This window comes from Heloderma suspectum, chromosome 2, assembly GCF_057233095.1.
Source record: "Heloderma suspectum isolate Gila_16-S chromosome 2, 16-S_ref, whole genome shotgun sequence".
Classification (NCBI taxonomy): Eukaryota; Metazoa; Chordata; class Lepidosauria; order Squamata; family Helodermatidae; genus Heloderma; species Heloderma suspectum.
Genome location: NC_139459.1, coordinates 237576063 through 237598902, shown reverse-complemented (window position 1 = coordinate 237598902; position 22840 = coordinate 237576063). Strand labels below are relative to the sequence as shown.

General features: G+C 41.3%; 1 protein-coding gene across 3 annotated transcripts; it reads right to left on the bottom strand.

Annotated features, from left to right (window-relative positions):
- Positions 1-57: 57 nt before the first annotated feature.
- On the bottom strand, positions 58-22587 carry HMMR (hyaluronan mediated motility receptor). 3 transcript variants are annotated; one of them, XM_084838612.1, is made up of 18 exons: positions 21945-22022; positions 17237-17335; positions 15482-15567; positions 14681-14761; positions 13829-14017; positions 12940-13020; positions 12446-12543; positions 10383-10454; positions 9058-9239; positions 8254-8372; positions 7247-7461; positions 6293-6409; positions 4722-4880; positions 3947-4093; positions 3724-3823; positions 3081-3257; positions 1150-1312; positions 58-1025 (listed from the first exon to the last, which is right to left on the bottom strand). In XM_084838612.1, exons 1-18 carry the CDS (start codon positions 21988-21990, stop codon positions 991-993), a joined length of 2166 nt encoding a protein of 721 aa, XP_084694738.1. In that variant the 5' UTR covers positions 21991-22022; the 3' UTR covers positions 58-990. The 3 variants fall into 3 exon arrangements, with proteins under 3 accessions (XP_084694738.1, XP_084694740.1, XP_084694739.1); XM_084838614.1 differs by lacking the exons at positions 17237-17335; positions 21945-22022 and adding an exon at positions 22442-22587; XM_084838613.1 differs by lacking the exon at positions 17237-17335.
- Positions 22588-22840: the final 253 nt, after the last annotated feature.

Below are 22840 nucleotides of genomic sequence, written 5' to 3'. Positions count from 1 at the left end.
TTTCAATAACAAAATAGTGCTTATTCCCAAGTAAATGTGTTTAGGAACAGGGCAGCAGAAGTAAACTGCATTTTATTTCTGTAGTCATGATGGTGCTGTGATTTGAATTTAAAATGCAGAACTGCACATGCTCAGAGTATTTCTTATTTAACAGGTTGCCCAACAGTACCCTTGATCACTGCTTTTGTTTTGAATATTGTGCTGCACTAGCTTGAATAGCTAGCTGGATGAAAACATTATGAGGAGAAACCTCACTACACCCTCCATTCAGTACCTGGAACCACTTTTTTGTTCCCTTTGTTTCAACCCATCCTAGGTCCAGCCTCTGAGCAATCAGGTCCTCTGCAGTCTTGGAGTGAAACCTTATAAGTGCCTTGAAGTTTGGGTAGTCATCATTCTTTCTCCTTGGGCATAACCCTCTCTGGTCTGGGTCATCTCTTAGAATAAACCCAGGGTCCAAACTGACTTTCATTATCACTCATTACTAGCATGATTCTCTATTCTACTTTGGCGCCAAGTCTATCTTTCTAGAGCCAACATTTAGGTTTCCCCTTATGCTTTCCTATTGAACCACCTTATTTCTTGCATTTGCCTAGAGACCTTGTATACCAAGATAGGACACTTTTCCAAACCTGGTAAAGAGCATGTGAACAAGGATGCACATCAACACTGTATTAAATTCTGAGATCAGTTAACATCTACAAAAATTAGCTTCACTGGCACCTGCAACATTTCTAACTATGCCCAACTGGTACATTAAGTATGTCAACACTGTGGCCGCTTTCACTCTAGACAAAGACAGGGCAATTTAAAAATAGTTGTAAGTTTTACTTTATTATTTAGACTGCTATTTAAAATTAACTTTCCAGTCACAGCTACGTCATTCCTCTGAATTTAAAGAACCTACAGATGTGAACACAATTCAGTAGGATAGGTCAGTTACTTCGCAAGTAGAGCCCTTGACCCTTCAATATGTGAATTTATTCCTGTTCAGTAGAGAGCAGCTTGGCTTTTGTTTCTGTTACCTGTTATACAGTAAAAGATAAAGTTGCTTGAAAAAGCAGCTTTTTAAAAAATTATAAATTAAAATCATTTGAAAAGCCCAACCAAAATCCCTCAAATTTGTGGAATGTATTTACAGACACTCACTTTCTTTAAAAGGTGTTTTGGGAGCAACATTTTCCTTGGTAGAGTGTTGAAAAGCTTTAGAAGGATCAAATCGTTTGACACCCTGAATTTCATTCATTTGCTCCTGGAGCTCTCCCCGAACTTGTTTTTCCTTTGCTAGCTGAGTGCGCAGCCTTGATACCTCCTAAGAGAAAAGAAGATCTCAGTGCATGATAAACTCCCAAGTAGTGTGAAACATGACACTATCAGTACTTCAACATCTACTAGTCCTTCTAAATCCAGTAGGACTAAAGAGGAAGTACATTAGCGTAAAATTAATTTGTGGATCATGTATGTAGAAAAAAATATTTAGTGTAGAGAATTAGTCGAAATAATGAAATCTTTGGAAAGAGATCCCTCCCCATGAACATCTCTCACTCCCCACCCCCTACTGGTCACAAGCCCCCTTTATTAGGCAGTACAATATGGAAGTTCTCCCTTCCATGCAAAATAACAACTCCTGGTTTCCCTCAGCTTACCTGGTCATTGTTATGGACAAGTGCACCAGCTAAAAGTCCATTAGGCCATGCCAACTTCGATACAGTCAGGCACCTAAAGATCTGTATTGTATCATCTGAAGCATGTGTTCAGTTTTTTAAAGGACTCAACAAGTCTAATTGGGTTCATTTTGTTATTCCTCATCTTTCTCTAGTGTCTATAAAGTGCCTGTCTTCCCAATACACAATTACACATACTGAGTATAACAGAACTTTGAATTCTCCACGCAAACTGAGAAATGACAATCCAGATCTCTTGTTTGGTTCTAGAACAACCATTCAGTTTGGTAAGCATCAGAGCACCTGGACAAATCAAATAACATGCCTGTCCCTCAGGGCACTAACCTATCTCTTGTACTTACAAAAGAAAGTGAACTGCTCAGTCAATCCAGCAGGCCCAGTAGAAAACTTTATGCATTCAGAGATAAGTTAAGACTCTTACACAAGGGGAATAACAGGGAAAGCTATCCAAACAAGAATTTATATTTTAGTGTAGGGGTGGGCAACTTCTGGAGGTTCAGGGGCCATTTTTACCCCCAGACCAAAAAGTGTGTGTGGGGGAATAATGATAATAATTAAAAGGGGCATCCAGAGCTACTATGGAGTGCCAGAAGTGGCAAAACTAAAAGCAAAGCAATTTCAACGCTTTGGGCACTCCATATCAGCTCCAGGACACCACTTTGTTTAAAAAAAAAGAAAAAAAAAGTGTTCCTCCAAATTTCAGGGGGTGCTGGGGGCTGAACTGAGGGGCTCCGGGGCCACATGTCACCCACCCCTGTTTTAGTGCATACCCTCTCCTCCAGCGAAATGCTTCCATCAGGAGCCATATTTTGCGTAAAAAGTCAGTTGCAGGTAATCTCCAGTCCCTCTGAGAAGCAATCCTGTTCATGGCTTTAGATATAGTATTAAAGGGCTGCAAGCCTCCCCTCCAAAACACTAAGCCATCAGGGACTTGAGCAGGTCAATTCTTTCTTTCTCTGACCTCCATTTTCCTTCCCCCCCTGCCCCCACCCGTTTTTCCAACTGAAAAAAAAAAACAAAAAACACATTGTACATCTCAAACTGCTCTCAGTTGTAGGACTTGAGAGTTAGATTCAATACATTCTGCCTGACTTCTGGTTTCTTTAAACCCTTCACCTTGCACCCTCTTTCTGCAGGCTCAACTGCTATCAATATTCTATTCGCTCATAGATTCCAGTCAGGCAGGTTTGGCTTTAAAAAAAAATAAAAAATGCTATTTTCTATTACTTCACAAAATTATGTACTTCTGTCTACCAAGGGTGCTCCTCCCCCAGTATGTTCAAACTGTGACCCAATTTTTGGGTGGCTCCATTTTTGCTTGCAAACTGACAGGCACTCAGCTGCCTGAGTTTGCTGTTAGAAGAGAAGATACAATCTTCATATATTAAAACAAACCTGTTTCAGTTGAGTATTCTCTTCTTTCAGTTTCATTACATGTTTGATTTTTTGCTTCTGATTCTGATGGCCCAGCAGCTTAGCATATGCATCACTAATTTTGTTTAGCTCTTCTTGGGCCATACCATGTTCATTCAGAAGGGCATTCTTCTCAGCCTCATACGCATCAAGTTGTTGCTGAAATGTAACATTTAACATGCGCTGAACTATAGTGATCAGTGCTTTTCAGATGCTTTGAGTTTCATCCAGTACATGACCACTGACAGAAGGCTCTTTGATCCAACAGAGGCTTCCATGAGTGGAATGGGGAGGGAGGCTTTTCCTGCTCATCCCTGCACCGCCTCCAATGTAGTCTGGAAGTGAAGAGGGGGAATCATCAAAAATTGCCTCCCTCCTCATTTTACAGACTGATACCCACTAGATCAAAGTCCCTTCCCTCAGAGGAGGAACAACTCTGTTCTTAACCAATTTAAGGGATAACTTAAGGGATAACCAATTTAATATACGAGCTACCCATAAATACATTCAGAACGTAAGTAGTGTGAGTACCTGGAGAGAAGAGTCAACATTCCAGCTTCATTTTGGTATTTAAAGCCATTAAGACTCTAGATTATTACTAAATCAGTGCTCAACATAGACTAACCTGAAACGGTTTTACTTTATTATGCAGGTCTTCATATAGGACACGCCAGGTTTCTATCCTCTCTCTGTAATCTGCTTCTACTTTTTCTGTAATGGTTTTCCTAAGAGGGGAAAAAGGGGTAGGAATGCAATTTAATCTTCTGAACATCTCTTTGTTCTGATGGATCATGTCTGTTTTCAGATATTTTGTTCTTATGCTCCAGTGCAAGGCTAGTGACACTCACCTTTCCATTTCAACTTGCTTGTTTAAGTCTTCACTTTGCTCTTCTAGTCTTGCTTGTAGAGTAGAAATTTGCACAATACTCAAATCCTTGATCCTTTTTATTTCTGCATCTTGTAATGCTACTTTTGTCTCAGCATCCAGGAGCATCCTAAAGGGGTGGGGGAGAGAAAAGACTCTCTAATATAAAGTGCAGGTGGATGTTGGCAACGTCTTAAGACTGAAAAAATAGTGCATCACATACTAGACAAGCTGCCCAGAACAAAAGTAGCCAGCATTGCTGGCTGGAGGATGCTAGGAGTTGTAGGACTTTTCTGTGTAAACATGCATAGGTTTGTGCCCTATGTGTATTTGTGCCATGTGAATCAAATATTGAAGAAAGAACTGACCCTCCCTGCCCCCCATCCCCTAGTCAATAGGATCAGCTCTGATATACACAATGTACACACTGCAAGATGACACGAAGGGAGACCAATTTTACATCATTACCACCCAGTATGCATTCTTATTTTGATTGAATCAAGAGATAAGACTGCTCATCCAGTTGTTTGCAGCTGAACAAGTAGATTATTCTGTCTAAATGAATTCCAACTAATTTCAAATTAAACTTTGGAGATAGATAACACTAGAACTTAAATCTGATTTAGTGCTGAAACCGCTATTTAGCTGTAAGACACAGTCAGATGTCTGAGCAAATACATGAGAATATAACCAAGCAGCACCATGTACAGTTCTCATTATCAAGTCTACCAGGAGGCATTTCCCAACACAGTCCATACCTTGCACATTCATCCTTTGCGTTGTCTTTAGCATGCTGTACTTCTTGCATCATCTCAGTCATGTGCTGGACTGTTTTGCTCATCTCAAGTAATTTGTCCTGGAGGGTAGTTTTCTCTTGTCTGAGGCATGCAATTTCTTCCGCCGCACCAGCTTTGTAACTAAGAAAGATTGGAGCATTTACATTCCTGTTGGAGCTGAATTGGACTTTCAAATTCCACATGGTCCCCACCCCCGGTCAAACCCTGCTCATCTTCCTTCGCTTCATCTTACTTCCTGGACAGGGACCTTTTGCTCCAGAGCTCTGCGCAGCAGGATTCAAGTCATGGCTGTGAATAAAAGCTTTATCACACACTTAGGCAAGTCAAGTGTGCCATTTCGACTTCAGCCAGGAGGTTACAAGTGTGTCATCATCATCTCATTGTTCCAACCAAATTCAAGCAGAACTCTTATCATCATGCTCATCAGTGATCCATCCCTTCCCTTTTCTGATCCCCCCCCGCTACATAAAAGGGGGAATAGGAAGGCTGGTGTCATGGGCAGCTATCTATTTAGCTACCTCACTCATTTCTTCAACACTAGAAGTTCAGAAGGTGTGTTGAAGTTTATGGCATAGCAGCAGCTCAGTCATGTTGAGCCACACAGTAGTCGTATCGCGAACACTGGAGAAGCAACGCTGAAGCAGGTCAATAAGAGAGAGGCAGGCAAAGACAGCACCAGGGCCAAGAAACACCAACTGCCCTGGGGGGACAAACCTGAAGACTTCCATTTTTGATATTGTTTCTCTGCAATTTTTATTAATGTATTTAAATTTTACTTGTAAACCACCTTGGAAGGATTGGTATCCTCAAGACAGAAGGCTGATTTAAACAAGACAGGATAACAGCACTGAAGAGATGGGATTCAATACATACTAATATAGTTATGGGAGTCCGGTTAGAACTGCTTCAGAGATTTCAGTGCCTTTCACAAGGGCCACTGAAACGTAAACGGCTGCAGATGCCATGGAATCGCAAATTTGCCCATGAAAAAACAGCAATAGAATTATCAGCTCACTTCTTGAGCCCCCTGCAGATCTTTCTACTGCCTCCCCTTTGAAGGTGAAGAAGTCTGGATGGCATTAATTATCAGGGGCCAGGGGAGACTGCAGATCACCTGAAGCACTGTTCCCCAGGCTGGTGCTGGGTTGCAACTTCCATAATTTCCAGCCAGCATGGCCAATGGTAGTGTTGGCTGGGAATTATGGGCACTGTAGCCCAACACATCTGAAAGACACCAACCCGGGGAAGGCTTGACTGAAAGGTTACATCCCTGGCCATGCATCTGTCATTAGCTAATCCCCACTCACCCAAAACGAACTTCAGACACCGAATCCTTTCTACCCAAAGCAACCAAAGATCAACACAAGATGTATGTGCCTGCAGTCTGCCCTGATGAAGCTCTACAGGTAAAGATCATCCATATGTGAAGTTTTTGAAACAGTCAGCTATGAAAGGGGGAAAGATTTTGGTGTAGAGCACTCACACAAGGACAGAAATGGAGTCAACCATTTACTCTTCAAAGCTTTACATACGTTTCAAACTCAGCAACAGTCTCTCCAAGTTTACACAGGGTACTGCTATACTCCTCTTGCATCTTCACAATGGTACTACTGTGTAATTCAGCCATTTTCTCTAACTCTTCATTTTTCCTGTATAGAAAAAAAAAACATTTAAAGTGAGGTAATAAAAATGTTAAGAGGCCCCCAAAACTACCTACAGAACTGAAAGACATATTTGATGTGTATCAGATTCCATAAATACTTTGTTATCTAGTACAACTATAGCCATTAACCTGCATAGCACTGACTTCCATGGCATACATCCAGTATTGATAAGAACAGCCCTGTATACAGCTTTCGTTTAATGTTCTACATAATCAATATTTCCCACCCCCAAATTTGTAATCCTCTACATGTTCATAAACACTCCAGTGTTTATTTATTGGTAATGTGGAAGAGTACTGCAATACAGTACTTAATGCAAAAGAATATTCTCGGAATTAGGCTTGCTTCTCACAAGTAGCAGATGAAGTGGTAAGCTGTGCTTGGTCTGCTTGACTGCAAGTGAGGCTCACATGATTGAATGCTTCTCCATTAAGTTTGTTTTTATACACACACACACACACACACACACCCACCCCATAATGACATCAGGGAGAGAATACTGGCTTAGCTTTATCCCCAACTTTTTTAAAAATGGAGAGTGTTCCATCATGTGCTCCTTTACCTGCAATTTGAAACATAAGTTCAGACGTAAGTTCAGCTCACATCATCTTCCATTGGTGAGGACTAGGGGTTCCAACCAACGTTGCATGAGTGGGCTTCCAGTTGTGCAACACGAATTCCCCTTCTCCTCCCCACTGCAACCCTCTTATCCCCTCCAAATGTGCTCCAGATCGGAAGCAGATTTGGAGGCATGGGGTGGGGGCGCTACAGGACAAACCCGCTGCTGGTGGACACAACTATATGTTTAGGTTGTGCACCAACCCTTTCAGTTTTCCTTCCAGCTGTGCTAGCTCCTCAGCTTGGGATTCACTTTCTTGTTCCAAGTTCTTCAGCAGCTTGTCAATTTTGGCTTCTTTAGTGTGCAGCCTATCCAACTCATCCATGGTTTCTTTCAATTCTCTGTCCAGAATTCGTCTCTCTTTAATCACCTCTTCTTGGAATTCAAACAGCTTCTGATGCATAGTAGCAGAGACCTCCTGAAGTGGAATCAGCAAAAAGTTGCAATTAGCAATAAATAAATAAATAAATAATGCAATTAGCCATAATAATCTGCCAGGTTATCTTTCATTCCTGAAGAACATATTGGGGTGGTCAGATGATCAGTGGGGAAAACAATGCAGCATTGGTTGTTTTCTCCACCCCCAAATGTGCCGGTCACACAACTGGGATTATTCTAATTACCCGTGCTGCAGGTAGCCATGTTTTCCAAACCCAGCACGCACCACAGCTGTGGTGACTATTCACCCACCCTGCAACTCCTACTGCAAGCCACGGGCTGTAATATGGGCTGTCTCACACTGCTTCTCTGTTCAAAGCTGCATCCAGTCACTTTCAGACTTAGAAGGTTCTAGACAGGGATGGAATTTGACGCTATTTTGATGATGTTTCAAGATAGCAGTCTACCTTATGTTCATTCACATATTTAATACTTACATTAAGATACTATACATGTCTCCTCAGAAGTAAGCTCCACTGTTTTCAGTGGGGCTTACTCTCAGGTAACTGCATAGGATTGCAGCTTTAGTCAGATGTAACATGACCCAAGTTACCAAAGAAAATTGAGGTGGCTGGTTCAGTGACCAGAGACTTGTGACCAACCCAAAATCATTTCCATCATGCTCCAATTGTTGTCAAGAGTGAAACAGATGAGGAAACTTGAAGGGAATGTGACCAAGACCTATAGCATGCTTCCTCACCTTTTATTCTTGGTCACAAGTTGTGAATAGCTATAACTGTTATCTGCTAGATGCCTACTTTGCTTTATTCACCTTACAGACTTCTTTCTGCTTTTGGTGTCCCTGTTCTTCTAGATCCAGTTTTTCTTTCAGGCGTTCTATCTCAGCATTCAGACTTTGCTCCTTTTCTCCATATTCAGTTAAACATTTATCTAAAAGAAAGTTTGCTCATTACACAAGTACTGCTAACATACATAGTACTTTAAATTCAAACATTCTGCTCTGAGTTATTCATATCAATCTTTCTAGATTCCTGGATTGTTTCTGCCTCCAAAACAAGAGGTCACATTTAACAAGACTGACTGCTAGTACTTCCACCCACAAGTTGTTTCACAATAAGGACATCTCATACTAGCCTGCATGGAATATATATTAGAAACATCACCTTAAACTACTCGGCTTTCAAGCTTCACATGTTCCCCAAAATAACAATTTAAAAAACCAACTGCTCCTTGTGTGTGTGTTTTAATGTCCCCCCCCCCCCTCCCAGGAAGGTTGCAGAACATTAGATCATTTTCAACTCCAAGAATCTGGACGTCATAAAAAAGCAGCAATTTTAAAAAGCCCAGTATAATAATTTAAAAAACAACACAAAAAAGTATCAATACGTCAGCATAGCATTTTTCTTCATCTGGTGATGAGGGAAGTTTTATTTGGCAGACATGAACTTTGATGTATGCAGGCAGGCAGTACTTTATTTGTCACAGGAGACAGAAGGAAATGCACCTCAGCTGAGATCAGCTACATTTTAAAGATTAACCAAAGGAAGTGAAACCAAGTGAAATCTACTTTGAAACAGAGGCATGTTGGGCCAAAGCACACAATACTTTCAGCCACCTTTTTGCTGTTCAAACATCTTGCACTTCTCATGCAGCTCTTCAATTTGTGTTGACAGCACTGATTCTTTCAGCTGAAGAGTACTTTGCAATGTGTCAATGTCTTTATTCTTGGCTTCTATTTTTTCCTCTAATTGGGCTATATCCTGCTTGTATTTATCTTCAACTTGTTCTGCAATATTGCTGTTGGGGAGAAACAGATACCAGCTTTGCCACTGTAATTTATGATAGGTTTGTTTAGGCAAACAAAGAACATTTCATCAACTTCCATTAGCATTGCAAATCTATGTAGTAGGCCTGATTCTTGACATCTCTACTTGCAACCATCTTTTCTAAGCAATATCCTGGAAGTAGTCATCTGTGGCCATAACCGCCGAGCAGATCACAGTAGATTCCCTGTAAAACAGTCCTAGCCTTTTTGGTCCTAGCTGGAGAATAAGATTATATTTGGTAAGCTATTTGGAAGGCAAGAGTCTTCATTAGATCTTCAGTTAGGATATAATACTAATTAACAGCCTAAATTCATGCAGAAGCCAAAATGCTTCAAACAATGCAGGAGCTGAAATATGTAGCTTCACCAAAAAGTTACCATTAAGTCCGTTTTGCTTTTGTTGTTGCTTCTAGGATGTCTAGGTGGTTTTGTGGTTTTTAAAAAACCTGTTGCTGATTAACTTCGAGCACAAGCTATTCGTTTAGGAGGAAATGGCTAGCAAATATCCAAGTTTAACACTCCAGTGTCTTCTAAATGACTTCTCAAAGAAACATGAGCTAGTAGGTTAACCAAAGATACAGGGATATTAGCAACCTGGAGTAGGATTGCTATGAGCAGCTTCCACCCCACTCCAATTAGTCAGTTTCCACCTTATATATGATGGAAGCATCTCATCTTTGGCTAAAGTAGCTGACTGTTGGTAGTTTCTGCTCTGTCCTTTTCTCAACTGTACCATCAAAACAAGCTTATGATTGACCAGTTAGCTAACATGGACATTATGGCTTACACCCCTCCTCCTGCCAGTAACAAATGCCAGATCAAAACTGGGGCAGAGGACACCCTACCCCAGGTCCCAGGGATAGCAGTTTAGGCAGAAATACACTCTTGCCTTAGTGAAAGCCTGGGACACCCACCCTGGGAAATTAGCAATGCACCTGTCACATATAAAACTGTATCTTGCGTAAATTATGGCTTTGGGGCCTTGTAGCTTTACTCTTTATCAGTTAATTATGCATATATATATACGGTTACTTAAGTACACTTAAGCCTCAACATTTTACTAGACAGTGGTTTGTCTCAATGCTACCTTAGGATTTTATGCACACTTGACTTACCCAAGTTCTGCAATATATTCCAAGAGCTTTTCCGAGTCACATTTCTCTTCAGCCTGTGTCTCGGTTCCTGCTCTAAAATAAAGTTTAGAAAAGCACAGCGTTAGTCTTCAGAAACTAACCTGGAAAGCAGGAAGGTTTGATTCAGCTATCTAGTGACTTGCAATATGTAATAAGTATTCAACCAGAAAGAGCACACAATCAGGTGTTTAAGAAATTTAATTTAAATTTAAGAAATGAATCTTGCATGAATACTATTGAGCAGGGACATAAAGCTTCTTCCCTAGCACACAAGGAAAACCACTTTGTTTTTCACAAGCCTTAGCACATATCAGTTTGCCTTAGGGTAGTGTTAAAAAGCTTGAATAGCTACAGGCCTCGTATCTTAAGGTGTACCTCCCCCACCTGTCCCAGAAGCTTCCAACTTGCTTAGCATTTTCTGTTTATCCAAGATGCAGGAACACAAGCAAATGTTCCTGTTTGTCCGATTGTCCCCTCAAAATCCCATTTTTCTATCTTATGCATGCCAATCTAATCAATGCCACTTATCTTAAATGTTTATTACTAGGAGTTAATGAATATGGGTATCTTTAAAAAAAAATACTTATGACATACAAATACATCTTGTTAAAATTCTGTAAGTCCAGTAACTTGTTACAAAATTGGTAAATATTCCAATATATACACTTGGCAACATGACTAGTATTTTTTTTTTAATGAATAAGGATATTTATCTGTCTCAAAGCTGTGGCCCACATGGTCACATTTTCAACTAAGTTTTCACTGATGGATTCATAGATGCATAATCAATATTTCTGTCAATCACGGCATTATTCTATTACACACACACACACACACACACAATCTGATTATACAAAACCATAGCAAAGAATAAAGCCCAGACACTAATCGAAGTTCAACAGCCTGACGCTGCTCTTGTTATTGCCACAGCAAGCAATATAGGCTAACTCACTGAGGCAGACATCTGGCACATTACATTCAATTGAGAGCCAGTAGGCTCCATCCTCAGTCACTGTGTTAAGACCCAAGTGTTATCACACCATACTGCTTCCCACTAGCCTGCTGATCAGTACACAGTGATGTCAAAAGCAGCCATCACTTTCCAGCTCTCTTCTTAGCAGTGGCTTTGGCTCACCTTAAAGAGCTGAGGAGCTGCAGGAAAAATGGACACCAAGTACATGGACCATGTTCCCTCTTCTCCCCGCAATTGAGCTAAATATTTGAACATACCGAATCTTGTTAACTTTGAACAGAAACCCATTTTAGTGAATTGGGAGGATACCCTGCAAGACTCAAAATGAAACTTTTACCAAGTTATAATAAACGCAAATACTATCCAGCTTCTAATCTCAGTTAAGGATTCTTCAGTAAGGAATGTGTTCCTCGTCTTGTCATTTAAGATGTCCACCTAATACACGCTAGTCAAAAAACATGGAGATAGCTGAAATATTATTTTGAGAAATAGGTTGTTCTGAGAGATTCTATTAGAACATATTGCTAACTAAGAAGTGGTAGTAACTGAAGTTGGCTGGGCTACCTGAAAAAATATAGAGATATCTTAATTATTTTGAATGTTATTTGATTGACCACAGGTGTAAGCAACCAGGTACTGTCCAGATGTTTTTGACTACAACTCCCATAATCCCTGACTATTGGCCATGCTGGTTGGGTCTAATGGGATTGTAGTCCAAAACATCTGGAGTGCATCAGATTGCATACCCCTGAACTAGGAGATCCGCTGGCTAAAGTTCTCAACGTGGTCACAAAACCATGAGATCATGGTTTGATTGTATTTGTTACTGCTGTTCTCATACACAAATCAAGCCTGAAGCATTCATTGTGCCAAATAATCCCTCCATTTTAAGAAGGTGCTTAGGAAGGTAACAAATGGCTGTTCCAGGAAGTACAGGCAGTTTGCCACATAGCAAAATGGCTACCCACCCTCTTACTTTCCAAGATGTTGTATTTACAAGCTGTTACCCAAAAATATTACAGTAATGTTAATAAGGAGGCTTCACATTTGAACGATTCATGCATTGGCTTACAGTTGTTCTTCCAGCTGTGCTTTTTCCTTTGAATGATCCAAGGTTCTTTGGACTGTGTTCAGTTTAACGTCCATGCTTTCCTGCTTGACAAGGGCAACCTAAAAACCCCAGACAGGCATTACACAAGAGATGAGCACATATTTAAAACATTTCGATACTACCCCTCAACCTGACTGGATTTCAGGCTGGTGTATATTCATATTCTAAATTTATATCAAAATATGAAACTTGACCAGTGGGTCTGTCCTTATGCAAACTTTGTTTGGCCAGGTAGAAGTCTAGCAATGAAAGAATATAACTGAATAGCATGAACTCATGCATGATCAGTTAAATTTCTACCTCAGCAGTTAAAAACCCTGCCTTACTGAGGGATTCATAAGGAAAAAACTATGGTTCTAGCATGTCAACTCACATCATCTCCCACGTTGGAAATGTATGCTTGTAATAGTGCGGCAGAGCCCTACTGATATCACAATATTTGTAGTCTAACTCACCTTCTTCGCATTCATCTGATTCCTGAGCTTCATTAACTCTGCATATAGACTGCTCATTTTCTGTGTGCCATCTTCGAAATACTTATTGAAAGGGAGGGAGGGGAGATAGAAGTGACGAGTTTTATTTCAAATTTGTATCTGCCCAAGTTATCTTCAGAAGCCACCTAGGAAGCACACAATGAAGGACAAGCTAGCCAAAGACAACCTCTTGGTTTCAGCAGGAGAGTTACAGCATAATTCTATGCATATCTACTTAGAGGTTAAGTCCCACAGCGTTCAGTGAGACTTACTCCCAAGTAATGTGTATAGGATTGTATCCTTAAGCATGTGCATAGGATTGTATCCTTAAGCATGTGCTTAACTCTCTTCAGTGGAAATCAATGGGGCTTAAAAGTGCTCATAATGTATAACAGCTTCTGTGCATATCTGTCTCTCTGACATGAATGCTTAAAGTGGAGTGACTTACAAGATGGTACATGAAATCGTGCACAAAATTTGTACCTTTTAAACTCAGTGTTAAATGGAAGCATGCACTGTTTGTCATTGTAGGAAGTCAAGGTAAGTAGACAGCTAAGCCACATACACCCTAGATCTTAAATGTTTACTTGGACAGAATAAAGACATCATCATAACCTTTCACTCAATGTATAGTAGTTTCACCAAGAAAGTTAGAGAAGGGATATATTCCACTCTTATGTATGAAGTAAAAAAGATGTAATCAGGCTTCTTAAAAGGATTTTCTTATCTGTGCAGAGTTGTGCCTTGATCTACTAGCACTATAACCCTTCAGGCACAAAGCTTTGCTGCCAGAATGGAAGACAAGCCGTCATGTTGCCTTGAAAGAGGGCTAAGTGCCACAGAAAGTACAAACAGCCTTAACTACATGTACCTTTGTTTTGAGCAATTCATTGGTCCTGCTCAACTCCAGAAGCTGCTTTTCCAGAGTAGCAACATTTGCCAAGAGAGAAGTTTTCTCCCTAATGATAGCACACAGTTTTGATTCAGACTTAGCCAGATCTTCCTCTAGACCTTGCAGCCTTTTATCCTGCTGGCCTCGTTCTCCAATTAGCACCCGGATCTACAAAAATGTGCATGAAATTATTAACTGAAAATAGAGAAGGCAAGTCCCCCTAATAATTCCATTATATCCCAAGTATGCATAGCATCATGATCCCACTGTAAACAAAACAGTTGAATTAACTGTCCACCTCTGTTGTTACAAGCTGAACAGAGTAATCATTTATTATTAGCATTTATATACCACCTGTTATCATCAACGATTTCAAAGTGGTTTACAAAAATCAAACAAAAACAACCACCCAAACAATGAGTCACTAGTGCAGCCTTTCCCAACCTAGTGCTCCCTTACTCAACCTGGTGCCCTCTAGATGTTTTGGACTACAACTCCCAGTATTCCTGACCATTAGCCATGCTGGCTAGGGCTGATGGGAGTTGTGGTCCAAAACACATGGAGGGGAATACTGAACTAGAGCACCCTGACAACTGTTGCACTAATGCTAAAAGGGTTCATAATACAAAATAGCCAGTGACTTCTTCTTAACTCTAGCAGTGTCTTGTATCAAATATCTAATGAACAGTCAAATATTGGCTTTACATCTGAGTTTAGAAAAGGATTTTAGAACTGACAAAAAGCAAAAAGTAGAGGACCATTTTGTGGAGTTATTCTAATAATTAAATTTCAGAGGTCACAAGCCACTTAAAAAGATGGTGATGCTCTTACCTCTTTTTCCAACTCCTTTTGTTTTCTCAAGCCTTTCATGACAGTCAAATCTTTTTCAGACTTCATTCCCAAACTGTTTGGCTTCAAATTCAAGAGGTATAGGAACAAAATTGAGATATTTGAAGTTTGCTTCATAAGATTACCAAAAGCTACAAACCAACGTTTGTTTTAGGCACATTTTAAAATAATAAATTCAGCTTTTCTGGCAGGAACCTGACAAACACACAGCTGGAAAATAGTTTTCCAAATTTATGTTCATGGGGATCTAACTCTCACCTCAATGTCAGGTTTGGCAAGAATCCATTGAGGAATAATTCTGCAAGATTTAAGTAGGCCATTCACCCCATTCATAGTAAATATGGGGGGGCTGGGAATTCTTTTCTCACCCCATTACCACCACTAAAGGGTGCAATCCTATGCATGTTTAGACAAAAACAAGTCCTACAACTCCCAGCACGCCCCAGCCAAATGCATAGGATTGTACCCTAAGACTGCAACCCTAGATCCACTTTCCTGGAAGTACATCCTATTGAACTCAATGAGATTGACTTCTGAGTAGACATGCCTAGGACTGCACTGTTAGTCATGTATTACTGTGCAAGATTTTGTCTTCCCAGGTTTATCTAGTAGCAGATGGTAAATTTAGACACTACTTAGTATTGCCCAGGGTATTACAAATTCTTCTTTAGACATAAATTATCTGTCTTTTTACCAGTTTGATAGTCACAAAACAGAACTATATTTTAAAATGAAATCAAAGAAAAATGTCAGTAAGAGACAGTAATATAATATGAACCCTACTCTTGATCCAAGATATTGGAGCTTTCTTCCAGTTGCTGGGCAAGGTGGCTTCATACTGCTTGGATTCTGCTGAGCTCCTACATCCCCTATATAGGAAAGAAAGTAAGAGATTTAGTTGTCAGTCGTGAAGAAAATATTTCCACCAGATTGCATTTCCAAATTATTCACTCAGCATCCGTAGACATGAAATACAGGCACATTTTGTGAAGTAAACACCTACATGTTTGTGGACAAAAAGAAGTAAATAACCTGGTACATTATCTGTCTTTTGGCATATAACGTGTTAAATACAGAATGTGTTTATATTACAGCTAGATTAGCAGACTTTACAGAAGCCCAGAAGTGTGTTATCTTGTCTGAGACAGACATAAGAACATAAGGAGAGCCCTGCTGGATCAGACCAAGGGTCCATCTAGTCCAGCATTCTTTTCACACAGTGGCCAACCAGCTGTCGACCAGGAACCCACAAGCAGGAACAAGCACAATAGCATCCTCCCACCCATGTTGCCCAGCAACTGGTATATATAGGCTCACTGCTTCTGGTACTGGAGGTAGCACATAGCCATCAAGACTAGTAGCCACTGATAGTCTTTTCCTCCAGGAATGTGTCCAATCCCCTTTTAAAGCCATCCAAATTGGTGGCCATCACTACATCCTGTGGTAGCAAATTCCACAGTTTAACTATGCACTGTGGGAAGAAGTCCTTCCTTTTATCTGTTCTGAATCTCCCACCAATCAGCTTCATGGGATGACCCCAGGTTGTAGTATTTTGAGAGAGGGAGAAAAATGTCTCCCTATCCATTCTCCATGCTATGCATAATTTTGTACACCTCTGCCATGTCTCCCCTTACCTTTCTTTTTCCAAGCTAAACAATCCCAGCTGTTGTAGCCTTTTCTCATAGGGGAGATGCTCCAGCCCCTTGATCATTTTAGTTGCCCTTTTCACAGCACCAGAAACAGCATATGTAAGATAGTTTTTCACTAAATCTAATGAGAAATGTAGAACTAAGATGACGAGGGAGACTGATCTCCCAAGCAAAAAAGCCAGCACTGTATATAGTTCTTGTCCTTTTAAATGCATTATGTCTATATGTAACCTTCTACAACTAGAGTTGTAATGACTTTTGGTTGATGCAATAAAACATTTAACTTAGGACATGCACACACCACAAAAAAATGTTTTGATAGACTGAGTTTAGTAATTCAGGATTCATTGATTTGTGGTTGCAATATAATCGAAGTTTTAGTAGAAATTTAGAGTTAGACGGTTCAAACAGATGAGGTTGTTTTGTTTTGTGTTTACACATGATTAAAATCCAATTTGTGCATAGATAAGCAGTTAAATTGGGAGCTAAAGTGTAAGCCCTAGAAGTCACAGTGTGTTTCAGCCAGTTCAAACAGAACAAAACAGATGTTGAGGGTTTGCTATTAACAGCAGCTGTTTTGTTTGCTCAATCCTATGTGTTTGCTTGGAAATAAAGCCCACTGTGTTCAACAGGGCTTGCTCTCAGATTAAGTGTGCATAGGATTGTAGCCCAACTCAGAAAGAGCTGTCATGATGAATATGTTGTATATATTTACATCCAAACATTGCGTGTGGTCAAGAACACAATGAAAGCCGAGAACAGAAGGTCTCCATGCATGAAGATGAAGCACAGATTGGAAGTGTGTTAACATGAGGGATGCAACACTGCAGGCAAGAAGTTGCCAATTCAGCTTTTCCACGCAACAGCCATTCATGATTTGATTACTTACCTGTCTGCATTCTGAACCGTTGGGACTTGTCAAAAGACACAGGTCCTTTTGAGGGATCTGAAGATTGGATATCATAAGAGCCTGGCGGTGGGGCACAAGCTAGAAGGGGTGGGTGGGGGTGAACATTAATTAAAGTCAGAGCCCTAATTACAAGAATTTTTTTTTAAAAAAATCCATTTTTAAAAAGATAACTATTACAGCAAAAGCTTAAGAAACCCTTATATTGTGTACAGTTTTTACGTTTTGTGCTGGTTCTTTTATTTTGGATTTCATGGTCCCATTGAGCAAAAGAATTCAGAGATTCTCAGAAGTACTGCTGAAATAGCTACAGTCAGGGCCAAAAATATCGAAACAAGGATAACTGTTTTGGCAGTTGGCCTCTGTACACCACCACACTGAAGTTGAAAGGAAACACACCCAGATGGGAGGGAAGTCAGGACTTTCAGCTGTAATTCAAGGGGGTTGACAAAAGTGGGGCATTAACCATTCAGGAAGGACAGCCACTGGCATACACACACACCCATCGTTGGTGGCTCATAAGTAATGGAACAAACCAACATCATTTCAAACTTAAGGATCGCCTTTAATACCTGGATGAAAATCCTTTGCAGTCAATGACTGCCTGAAGTCTGGAACCCATGGGCATGAACAAATGCTGAGTTTCCCCCCTCGAGATGCTTTGCCAGGCCTTTACTGCAGCTGCCTTCAGCTGCTGCTTGTTTGTGGGTCTTTCTGCCTTCAGTCTTGTCTTCAGTAAGTGAGAAGCATGCTCTATTGGGTGGAGATCAGGTGACTGACTTGGCCATTGAAGAACATCCCACTTCTTTGCCTGGAGAAACTCTTGGGTAACTTTTGCTGTATGTTTTGGGTCATTATCCATCTGCAATATGAAGCATCATCCTATCAGTTTGGCAGCATTCGGCTGAATCTGAGCAGAAAGTATAGCCCTATACACTTCAGAATTCATCCTGCTGCTTTGATCAGCAGTCAGGTCATCAATAAACACCAGTGACCCGGTTCCATTGGCAGCCATACATGCCCATGCCATAACACTGCCTCCACCATGTTTGACAGATGATGTGGTATGCTTTGGATCATGAGCTGTTCCTTTCCTTCTCCATACTTTTCTCTTCCCATCATTCTGGTACAAGTTCATCTTGGTTTCATCAGTCCAAAGAATCTTATTCCAGAACTGGGCAGGCTTTTTTAGGTGTTTGCTGGCAAAGGCTAATCTGGCCTGTCTGTTCTTGAGTGTTACCAGTGGTTTGTACCTTGTTGTGAAGCCTCTGTATTTACATTCATAAAGCAGTCACTTGACTGTAGGTCTTGACAATGACATGCCTACCTCCGCAAGAGCGTTCTTGACCTGGCTAGATGTTGTGAAAGGGTTCCTCTTCACTATGAGCAGAATTCTGCGGTCATCCACTTTAGTTGTCTTCCGTGGTCTTCCAGGCCTTTTGCTGCTGCTGAGCTTGCCAGTTAATTCCTTCTTTTTCAGGATGTTCCAAACTGTTGTGTTGGCCACTCCCACTGTTTTTGCTATCTCTCTGATGGGTTTATGTTGTTTCCTCAGCCTAATGATGGCCTCCTTTACTCTCATGGACACCTCTGTGGACCTCATGTTGGGAGTTCCAGGGAACAGCTACCAAATGCAAATGTAACACTCAGAACCACCTCCAGGCCTTTTATCTGCCTGGTTGGTCATGGGGTGCCCAGGAAACAGGCCACACCTGGCCATGCAGCTGCTTGTCAGCCATTCATTCCATTACTTATGAGCCACCAACGATGGGTGTGTGTGTATGCCACTGGCTGCACTTCCTGAATGTTAGTGCCCCACTTTTGTCAAACCCCTTGAGTTACAGCTGAAAGTCCTGACTTCGCTTCCATCTGGGTGTGTTTCCTTTCAACTTCAGTGTGGTGGTGTACAGAAGCCAACTGCCAAAACAGTTTTCCTTGTTCCAATATTTCTGGCCCTGACTGTGTATCTTGGCATGGGAAGGTAGAAAGAACCCAATTCAAAGGATACTGCAGGGCACTTATCTAGCCAGTACTAACTAAAAGAAAAAAGAGTGAAATTCCAATTTTTAATGATTCAGAAAGGTCCATTTGGAAAGAATACTAGCAGATAAGAAGTAAGTCTCTGAAACACCTTACAGTGTTCTGAAGACATTTCAGCAATGTCCTGGTGCTTTAAGGACTGCTTAGAGACTGGACAGTAGTAAAATGTGACTTGCATGAAGGGGGGTGAGGTAAACTGAGGGTATGCCAAATTACACAGGAAACTGGTTTGCTCAAGTTCATCTTGGCTCCAAAATACAGCTCAATAAAGTATGGAGAGCAAGTGAAGGCATTTTGTGGCATAAGCTTTTGTAGAACAGAGCCTGCTTCATCAGATGCAAGAACTAGTTAGTGTAATATATATTTTGTGTATGTGTGTATCCCGATTATAGAAAAAGATGCAAACACCAATCAGAGCTAAACAACAACAACAAAAGCAATAGCAAAAGGTGTGCCACATAACTATGCAGAGGACAAATGAATACAGGGAGTTTTGGGCAGACTGCCAAGCACCCCTGCTGAAGAGTGACATTCTTCTCAGTCTTGTCAATCAACGTCTTAGTTAATAATGGCTAGACTAGTCTAAAGCGAGAAAGGAATCCTATGTGTGAGATTTAAATAAAAGGTAACTTAAGAGTCCCATTATCCATCATTAATAGATGGTGAACAAGGTAAGTGAAATTGGTTTTTTTTACTCTTATTTGGTCAGCAAGTAGTTTAAGCACCATTTTTGAAGGATAGAAATATACGGGAGGAGGTACAGAATAGAGCACCAAAGGTTTAGAATGAACGACCTGAAAGAAGTGAGCTTGTGCAGAAAGATTGTTGAAAGCTTGACAGTTACAAGACTTGACTTTGAAGAATATTCAGAAACTGAAGTTGGTGCAGACCATTGACTGCTTTTCATTTATTTAAATAATTTATGGAAAATAAAGTTTCTACATCATTCAGGGAGCCTCCATGCATACTCAGCTCTCTGTGCCTCTTTTCCCTACAAGTCTCCCAACTGCAGTCTGTTGTTCTTTTTACACCCAGACACCTTTCCCCTCCGGCTAGGGAAGGAATCCAGATGAGTCATCCCCTCCAAATAGTACCCGGGCTTCTCAGCAATCTTAGCTCCCATTTGGAGATGCATCTCCTGGATGTTACAGCTATCAAGACTGTATGTAGTTATCAATAGTACTGCCTCACGGCAACCCACGCCGACAGGTACACTCACAGAAAACTGACAGGAATCCAACAACACTGTGAAGCGACACAACTGAACAGGTCCGCAAGAAAGCACGCACCAGTGACTAATAGAGTTTAGGTATTAAGGGTCTTGAACATACAAAGCTGCGTTAAACAGAGTCAAACTATGGGTCCATCTAACCCACTGATGTTTCCGCTGGTTGGCAGTACCTCTTCAATGTTTCTAGCAAATGTCTTCCTTAGCCTTGCTACTGGAGATCCTAGGGATGCTAGGGGCTGAACCTGGGATCTTCTACATGCAACATGTGTGATGTATTACTGAGCTATGGCCTTCCAAGCAATTACTTCACGGTACAGTGAGTTCATGATCACAATCCAAATGTCTTCTTTCAAGGTAGCATAAGAACATAAGACGAGCCATGCTGGAGCACTTTTTTGTTCAGGAATAACACCTTCCCCCAGGATTTAGAAGCAATATAGTTTTCCATGGGAATACAAGTTATTTTGACTAGCAATGGTGAAGCTATCTGGAATGTGGTTGTGCAAATGCCATCACATCTATTGGACAGGACTCATCTTTGTCATCTTTGAAAAGAAACAGGAAGAGGCTTTATATCAGGTGAGATCATTTGTTCAGGTAGCCCAGTATTGTCCATTCAGAGTTGAAGTGACTCTCCAGTGTTTAAGGCAGAGAACTTTCATATCACTTGCCACCTGATTCTTTTAATGGGAGATGGCAAGGATTGAACCTGGGACCTTCTAATGCAAAGTGTGTGCTCTATCAAGCTACTGCCCTTCCCAAGAACACACCCATGGCCACACCATGTTACCCTGACACCACTGCTTATCCTATTAAGGGGACACTCCTTGTGGGGAGCCAAAATGGTCTAATTCTGAAGCAACAAGCACAGAGAAGCCCTTTTTGCAGGCCTTAATGGACATTTGTTCCACTCCAGCAAAGCAACTGTGATAAATCCCTTGGCTAAGAGCCTAAAGGTGCAATCCTATGCATGTTTAAGACAGAAAAAAGGCCTACAACTCACAGCATTCCTCAGCTGAGGAATACAGGGCGTTGTAGGCCTTTTTTCTGTCTAAACATGCATAGGATTGCGCCCTAAAAGACAGACATGTTTCTTAGACATGTTCGACTTGAACAAAAGAACAATCACTTAAGTGACCCAGGGGTCAAGGGACACCAGCTTCTCATACCGTTTCCCCATTAACCAGACGGATGCTACACTCAGGGGACCCTTAGCTTAGCCGGGTTGGGCAACTTGTGGCCTGTCCAGATTATTGGCCTACAACTCCCATCAGCCTTAGCCAGCATAGCCAAAGGCGAGGGTTGATGGGAGTTGTAGGCCAAAATATCTGGAGGGCTACAAGTAGCTCAACCCCCAGCTTAGAGGAATTTGGAGAGGGCACGTGCAGAGGTGGAGCCAAGCACTCCTTCCCGACTTACTTGGTGCCTCATTGAACCGCTTGAGCGGAGCCTTCGGGAAAGACATGGCCCGTCGTCCAGCACGGCCGCCCTCTGAATGAACAGAACACATTCAAAAATCCACAAGACACCGCCCTCTTTAATGCACGTCGACATCAGCCAATCAGAGGGCTGCGCTATGGGCCAATTCTACCAATCAAAAGTTCACCTTTGGGTACGAGAGCCGGACAAATCAGAGCGGATGGGTAGGCGGAAGACGGCCACACTCCAAAGGCCATGCGCAGTTAATTCACAGCGTAAACGCAAGACGTTTTAGACCATGCTAAACGCTATATACCATCTTGAGGGCATGAGCTAAAGAATGGGTATTTTGCCCAGTGTGAAAGGTAGCTATGGCTTTTTAAGACGATCCCCACACTTTAAAAAAGCAAACAACCAATACATTTTGCCAGGTGTACACTGCAGTTAGTGAAATAGCGTGTAGGAATAGCAGCGCAGTCCTACACACGGCTACTTACTTGTATGTATGTGTAGGATTGCACCGTCGCTGTGTTGTGTTGCTCCTGGAAGAAACCCCATTCCTCATGCATGGCATGATATATTCTATATTCTATGAACGACGGCAGTTCAGTGTGGATTTTTCTTTTAATGGTCTGTTTTTGTACGCACGCCCCCTCTTAACTGAAGTCAGCAAATTCACTTTGCTGGTCATGTTCCAGGTAACGTGTTGCATTGCAGTACGGGGGTACAAATTGTATACCCTAAGTAGCAAACACATTTCATAAGCCCATACAGTTGTATTTCACGTTAACAACGAGTAGCTTAAAAACCACTGATTAGGCAGCTATGTCAGACACTTTTAGGAAACCCCTGAAGATGGCTGCTTTTCCTTCGTTCGGATGGACTTGCAGGACGCG

Bases quoted from the DNA above. Each gene is read 5' to 3' on its own strand.
- HMMR (XM_084838612.1), bottom strand. From the start codon at position 21,990: ATGTCTTTCCCGAAGGCTCCGCTCAAGCGGTTCAATGAGGCACCAA. The intron at 12,544-12,939 runs GTGAGTTAGACT...TGGGGTTTTTAG, and splicing joins ATCAGATGAATGCGAAGAAG to GTTGCCCTTGTCAAGCAGGA. The intron at 8,373-9,057 runs GTGGCTGAAAGT...ACTTTCTTTTAG, and splicing joins GATGTTTGAACAGCAAAAAG to ATAAATGTTTAACTGAATAT.